The 7,891-nt window shown below is 40.3% G+C and overlaps 1 protein-coding gene across 1 annotated transcript in view; it reads left to right on the top strand.

The window, feature by feature from the left end:
- Positions 1-1,002: 1,002 nt before the first annotated feature.
- Positions 1,003-7,891, top strand: part of ccnd2a (cyclin D2, a) — a 19,766-nt gene continuing 12,877 nt past the window's right edge. Inside the window, exons 1-3 of the mRNA XM_016483682.1 lie at positions 1,003-1,396; positions 2,769-2,984; positions 5,739-5,898. Of these exons, the coding sequence (XP_016339168.1) occupies positions 1,202-1,396; positions 2,769-2,984; positions 5,739-5,898 (571 nt within the window). The 5' untranslated portion in view covers positions 1,003-1,201. The remainder of the gene's footprint in view (positions 1,397-2,768; positions 2,985-5,738; positions 5,899-7,891) is intronic.

Here is a 7,891-nt window from a genome sequence, read left to right on the forward strand (position 1 = left end):
TAAAAGTGTTGAAACGAAACAACTGTTGCAAAAGCACATAGCTGCGGTCTGTTGAGTTCTTCAGAATCACTGTTAGAGAGGCTGGAGAACCTCGAGATGCACCGTGATCAATAACTCACTGTAGATGTTCTCTAGAAGGTCTTTGAAGACACACTAACGCTATTTAATTCTGATTTCCCTATTAGCCTATACGAAATGTTGAACTGCTTTGACTCATTTGCTGCTTAAGTGACTTTCTGAATGAGCTTGTGCGTTATGCATGTTGAAATCCGTCACCTGCACAGCAGATCACAATTTTGGAACGCTCACATCTCCTTTTGAGGCTTGGCTTTTTGATCCTAAATAGAGACGATAATAATGCTTCATATAATACACTGGGGGCAGCTCAAGAGAATAACTATCATTCCGCTGCCATCTCTGACGAGCGAGCGTTGTTTCATGCTTTCGCTGCATTTCCTAGAAAGCTATCTCGTTGACCACAGGCGTTGCAGCTTCATGTAAGATAGCTCTATTTCGACTTTGTGATGACGATGTGGCGTTTTAGTGCCCTTAAAGTCAAAAAGAAAGGTTTTTGACCGTTTATTGGTCTAATTTGCGCAAATGTCTGCTTGGCGCAACTAGCCTATATTGGTCATCTAGGATATGAATATTATATGCATATTATTTGATACGAAATAACATCATAAAAACCCCAAACCACTTTTTTAGAACACTTTGAGATACTATATAAGTTGAGTGTTGCGTTGGGTGCGCTGTGTTTATGTTTATGTTTACCCAGCGTCGTTAAAGTAGTTGCGCATTAATGGGTAAGTTGACTAATGATGAATGAACATCTTGCATGATCCATAAATATATCAGCCAATATTGCAATTCTTGATCATCTTGTGGGGGCTATTGATAACCAGAGCAAGAGGGCTGGAAAAGAAGAGGAAGACCGAGCATGTTGCGTCTGGCCAATAATAAGATGAGGCTTGCGTCACACAGCCTTACATCTGCAGACCTCAAATGTTGCAGCGAGAGGAGCAGAGCAGAGAACGAGACTAGTGGGGAAAAGTTTGCAAAAGGATCAGGACTAACCTGGACAGCCTTGTAGACTGGTTTTATGTGCCTGAGAAGTCCTTTCTGCTCTTTTTGACATTTCGCAACCATTGTATTTGACTGTTTGTAGGCTTATTTGAGATCGAAAAGGACTGTAACAATCATGGAACTGCTTTGTCTCGAGATGGACACCATTGTAAGAGCCCGTCCTGACCCGAATCTTCTATATGATGACAGGGTACTACAAAGCTTGTTGACCATCGAAGAGAGGTTTCTTCCCCAGTGTTCATATTTTAAATGCGTTCAGAAAGAAATTCAGCCCTTTATGCGGAGGATGGTGGCAACTTGGATGTTGGAGGTTTGTACTTATCCGATCATTTCCGTGCTTACACCGTATCTTCAAAACGTCTAGCAAAGTGTTTTCTCCTTTATTCTGTCATGCAAGCATTGTGGAATGCAAGTAAAGGAGCTTCCTTAATATTTCCGAAATGGCAGATCCGATTTGGTCGGGCTATTTATTTTATTGCAGTCATAAACGCTGATTTTGGACCAAGTTCACGATTAGATTTGCAGGGGGATGGATGATATCGACCTGTCAGTGATCATAAGCGCATATTTCTCAAAGTTTTCGGTTCCGTTAACACAGAGCACAGAATCGTGCTTAATGTTATTTATTTATTTTTGGGATAAATATTTCCATGCACACGTATGCACTTCAATGCTTGCCGCTGTGCTACATCTAACCATCGCCATGTTGGTTTTTCTTTCACAACAACTTTATCGCAACAAAATGATCATAACAACTCTTTACGTGTGCATGACTTGATAAATGAGCGTTTACGGTACATATTCATGGTTTAATATATTGGGAATTACCTTTCTATAATTTTGTACAATTTTTTGAAATATATGGTTGCGGAAGGGGCGAGGGCCCGCACTGCTTCTTAACCCATGCTGATCGAAGTCTATTGCCTTGGAATTAAGTTCGGTTTTTATCAGAATCTTTCATATTTCTAATCTCTGAATGTTGAAAACGTTAGGGGAGGACCTTAGCTTTATTTTCATGTCTTAAATTGTCAGGTGAATCGAGCAGGAGAATTTATAAATTTTTTTGAAAAAAATATTTCGGTCCGATGGTGACGCACTCTTCTAAGACCGCATGCTACTTCGTTTAAAAATCATGTTTTAATCATATAAAAAATCGATTTGATTGCTTGTAAATTGTCGGGAATGATGTGAAAAGGGTTGGTGAATATTTGGAGGTATGAATAGTAGACCTAGACAATTTATTTATATTTTTATATATTTTATGAAAATATGACGAATTAAAAAAACAGATCCCGTACTGTTGCATGGGTGTTTTTTGGCTCGGGCGATTGTGACTTGAATTCATTTCTTACTGAATGAACCAAAGGAATGTGAGTCTATTGACAAAGATGTTAGAGTCCCCTTTTCATCCATTAAATTCATACATTTATAACAACGACAAGACAGAAATTGCACTTTTTTTGGAATCAATATCTAATGTTACCCTGACGATTTACAACCTGTTATCTATGCAACTGGTGGACAATACTACGTATTTCGTTTAATCGGCATAATTATTTGATGCATATATAGTAATTTCGAGTCATACATAGCCATTGCGAGTCTTATAAGTTAGACTAATTTTGTTGCGCCACGTGCATCTTTTCCTCTGAACTTATTAAGTTATGCCCTGCCCTTTCCAGGTCTGCGAGGAACAGAAATGCGAGGAAGAAGTTTTTCCACTGGCTATGAACTACTTGGACCGATTTTTATCGGTGGTACCAACAAGAAAATGTAACTTGCAGTTGCTCGGCGCAGTGTGCATGTTTCTTGCGTCTAAATTGAAAGAGACGCGTCCATTAACTGCAGAGAAGCTGTGCATCTACACTGATAACTCAATCAGGCCGCAGGAACTGCTGGTAAGCACCAAATAAACTCTTTGCATATACCGAAACTTACTAACTTATCTCTAGTGACTGCCAGAAAATTGGCTACATACCTTATTCACAATTTTCCTCAATATATACTATTGCTAAGTGTTTATTTGTTTACATTACAGTATAGGCCTATACTGCTGTTATGGGTACACTAAATTGTTTAGTAGGCTAGTCATCCCACTTAAAATAACATTTCAGGTTATGCAGATACTTGTATAGGCCTACTTTAATTTGTGATGGAATTTTTCATAGTGTGTATGTTTACAAATCAGTGCCATAAGAATTAAAATTAGTCTACAGCAAAGACTAGGTTCTGTTTGACTAAATATTCTACCGACAGATGGATGTTCGCCACAAACATTCAAATATCAACTCAAGGGTGTTAAGAGTCCATGCATGACAGAGCTATTACGCCATCTAGTGGCAACTATGCAACCCACAGCTGCATCAGGGCTGAAGTCTTGTTCCACCTGTATATATTGGATGAATATTGATAGTCTTGCAGGAGTCCAGTGATTTTAAGACTCTGTCAATTGAAAGATACAGTCTACTGACTACTTGTCATTGTCTAATTAGCTAATCATCATTCAGCGTCTTTTCATACACAAACTCATACACACACATATATATATATATATGTCTTAAAATAAATTCTGAAGACGCAAAGGCAAAATTTGCTAGTAAAATTTTCATTACTCAGTGTCAAGGGGAAATACAGTACAATGTGGCATGAAAACTTTTGAATATGTTACAACTGCACTTGGTTTTTCCTCAGCTCTTGACACTACTGGCTCATCGGTGTCTTTCTGGCGGAAATGGGCAGTTCTCTAGTAGCTCAGGCCAAAGATACAAATCATTTTATTTATCCTCAGCAAATTGCTACTGTGGGCAACCTCGTTTTTTCCCCCCTCAGCCTGGCCTATTGTTATGATTTATTAGTTATCTTTGTTGCTGTTGGAGCTTCTGTTGGTCTGCGAAGTCCAACAGATGCAGGAAGCCAAAGATCAGCTGTCACAGTCACATCTTCATTTTTGTCCTTGTTAGCTGGCAAGAAGTTCTTGTAAATGAAACCGCAGTGACAGCCTGGAGGTACAGCCGGAGGGCTCAAAAGGAGGAAGTGGTTCCTGCATCAAGGCTGTGTTGCAAAAGTATCAGTGAGTTTTAGGGCTGGCCTCAGAGCACTTGTGAGGTGACACTGGACTGCTGAGTTGATAGTTGACAGAAAAAAAAATGGTGTCCTTAAGTTACTTAAAACTGGTATTTGTGGTAATTTATGGCCTCATAAAGGTTCAAGCATGTAATTTTTTTTTTTTTTTGGAGAACGCCTCTGCTCATAGTTTACATTCCATCATACGTCTCTTGGTGTATCAGGAGTCGATGGTTTTTATTGAGCGAATGTGGCTCCAACATGTCATCAGGCTTCATGTTCACATCAGGAACCTCCCCTGAGAAAAGAACCTGACAAGAATGTGTAGCTGTTTGTACTTTTGGGTGAGTGACTCACCAGTGAAATCCAGCAAAGAGAGGAAGTGGAGAAATCATGCATCAGCAGATGGCTTCCATTGTATTCCTTCTCACTTAGTGTTGCAGGGGTATACGTTCAACTTAATCCTTTGTGGGTGCTTTAGAGCAGTTGTAAACGCCTATACTGTATGTCTCAGAAGGTAATGGCAACCATATTGGGCCATCTCATGACTAAAGTGCATGTGGTTCACTTGTGGAGAAAAACCACCTCCATCTGAACGAGGCGCTCAGTCATAAGGACTGTCCCAACGAGTGCAAGTTAGTTTTCCCCAGTTAGTCACTTGCTCCCCTGTTACTCACCCCACTTCAAACAGGAAGGGGGAGTGGTTATTTGAAGGATGCCGTCTTCTTGTTGACCGAAGCCAAATGACTTAACATCTTACGTTTACATTTGTCACTGTGAGTTAGGTCAAACCAAGTTCATGTTATGCATCAAGAGTGCCCCCAAAAGACGAAATAGTGTCATCAGCAGTGTTGTACAGTCACATTCAGGGTCATTATTGAGCCTGGTTTATTCCACTGAGGTTACAGCTCAATCTAATTACAAGCCTTTTACATATATAATAAGGTTTCAAATGAATGTGTTTGTGGTTGCAAATGGGCTAATGACAGGTCCAACATTTAATGTGTACTCAGACCTCTTTTGACTTGACAGATTGCTATAAAACACACTCACAATTACACTTCTATGCTAAGGAGGAAAGTACCCGATGCTGGACATTCTCTGTAAAGTGACTGGGCAATCTGAGTGACCCATTTTTCAACTCAAGTGTGCCTGCATTCAGCCTTATAGCTTTTAGGATTTCAGCTTGTATCTTTGCGTAGCCAAGACCAGACCATGTCCTGGAGGAGCTTTGCTGATGCTAGATTTTGTGCAATCATAACTGGCTTAGATGTTTAACATAAACATTCAGATGAGTAACAGCAGTGTTTGAACACATTTAGTACCTTATCTCCAGTAAATCATTTTTTAGACCTTTTGTCCGAATGGTTGATAGAGAACATTAGCCCCAGCATCCAGTGTCTTAACAGTGTAGTGAAGGAAAACATATAGAGACATGAAGCCACTTAAGAAGATGGAATTTGCCATTCCAGTTAAATTAACCTTAAGATCTGAATACCTCAGGTACTGCTAATTGATTCCGATCACACAAATGATTTAGGTTTGAATCTGTAATGATTTTGCTTCTTTCCTCAAACCTTCTTTCAAAGGAATGGGAGCTGGTTGTTCTGGGCAAATTGAAGTGGAATCTGGCTGCTGTCACTCCCAATGACTTTATTGAGCACATTATGAGGAAACTTCCGCTGCCTGAGGATAAACTGGACCTGATCCGTAAACATGTGCAGACTTTCATCGCCCTTTGTGCAACAGGTAGTGTATTCAGTAGATGTTTATAAATAAATAATTGCCCGCAAAGAATGTTTAACTGCTAATTTGTGTAGTGCTGCATAGAACCTATCCTGCCATGTTTTAAAACGAATATTCTCTCACGTACATTTGTACAATAACTTTGTAAAGTAGCCAGTGTTTTCCACAATCTAGAAATTAGGTTTATCATTAGCTACCGTGTTCATGGTTAGTCCATAAATTTAAAAAAAATAAAGATCTTTGGCAACTTGTATTTGTCTTCCATTCATGTTTTTAAGTATGAGTGATAAAGATCGACTGCCTAGTCAAGTTGGTGTTGATGTCTTGCATCATCACTTCAATAAGTGATGTGTTGCAAAACATCTAAGTTTTTTCTTTGCAAAACCTGAAATTAAAGCCGACTTCTGTGGGTTTAGTATCTATGGCAACTTTATTCAGGTTCTCGTTGCAGGCAAATTATCAGATGCCATCTCATTACATTCATGAGAAACTATGTGGACTGAAATAGCGATGTGTAATGGAGAGAATTTCTCTGGAAGCTTTATGTGCTTGCCTGGTATGTTTGGCGGGCGTATCAGTGGCTAGGCCTGAACGCAGTGACACTTCAAAGGGCAGTTGTATAGTTAAGGACATTCCTGTGTGCTGGTGAGCCAGTGGTTAGACCATTCCTGCTCTTAGAGGTGGACCACCTTTAGGAGATCAAACATGGAGATGAGAGGAGGGTGAGAAAACGCGAGGAGTGTATTGTTCTAGCCGAGCCAAATAGTGAAGCATGTCATGTTTTCATATCTTATCCCCTCTTCTCACGCCTCCCAGATGCTCCAGGGCATGACGACTTTCCCATAATCAGGAGCCTTTGTGGGGCTGGTTCTCCCAGCCAAGCCTGCTCCCAACATCACCATAGGCGGTAATGGGATCCAGTGCACCACCCTTCTTCCCTCGGGCTTTTCTCTTCCTCCCTGGGGTTGCTCAGCTCCCCAAGAACCTCAGGAGTGACTCTGACTTTGGGAAAGTGGGATATGAGGGGAGAGGGGTAGGAGGAGCTGGCAGGTCTTTAAACATGGAGCTTTTGATTCTCCTGTTGGTTTGTGCAACTGCCCTGATGATCCATGAAAACTGGATAAGAATCTCTTGTGCTTGACAGGATGGACACTGATGATAACTGGGATAATATGAATAATTTAGCTGTATAGCTTGGTTTTTAGATGCTGGAAAAATTCAGAAGCTAGTGAAACATCCCCCTGTTGTTATATACACAATCTAGTTACTAGTTTAACAACAGGGATTCAAGGGGTATCCAAAAGATTTTAATTGCTGAGCAGATGTCTTGACTGCTGCTTTTCTTTCTTCTGTACAGTTTGCTTTATTTGCAGAGAATTCTGCGTCCCCTTCTTTTCTGAGACATGCATAAATCAAGGCCCCTGTATCTGAATGAGAAAGGAAGAGAAGAGTGTGGAAAGACGATAGCTGATTTTTAATGGTTCTTCTCTTTTGATAAAACAGTTCCGTTCAGAGCACTCTGCGAGATTTGGTCAGGCAGAGTAGACCAGTTCAGTATTAATTAATAATATGGAGGGGCCTTTCAGAGATATGCAAATGACTGGAAGGCTCGGCTAGAGACCGCAAGAAAGGAGACAAAAGGAACAGCCCTCCATTTCATATGCAGAGGCGTGTAAGGGTCAGTGCAGAAAGGAGAACCCAATAAAACATTTCACCGGAGGGCAGTCTGTAGAAGGCTTGCACAGGAACAAGCTCATTAAAAGCAATTATACCCCATTCTTTCTGTTTAACACCCAGCACCCCCTTTACTTCTCCATCTTAGATTTTTTGTAGATGTATAGGAACATACCTGAGAATAGGGCTGTTGCGGTGAGGGAATTTCCCTTGCGGTAATTTTGAGTGGCTCAATAGCGCGGTATGCGGTATTACCGCCATAAATATACACACACACACACACACATATATATATATATATATATATATATATATATATACC

Source organism: Sinocyclocheilus anshuiensis, unplaced genomic scaffold (assembly GCF_001515605.1).
Source record: "Sinocyclocheilus anshuiensis isolate Anshui unplaced genomic scaffold, SAMN03320099.WGS_v1.1 scaffold1102, whole genome shotgun sequence".
Taxonomy (NCBI): Eukaryota; Metazoa; Chordata; class Actinopteri; order Cypriniformes; family Cyprinidae; genus Sinocyclocheilus; species Sinocyclocheilus anshuiensis.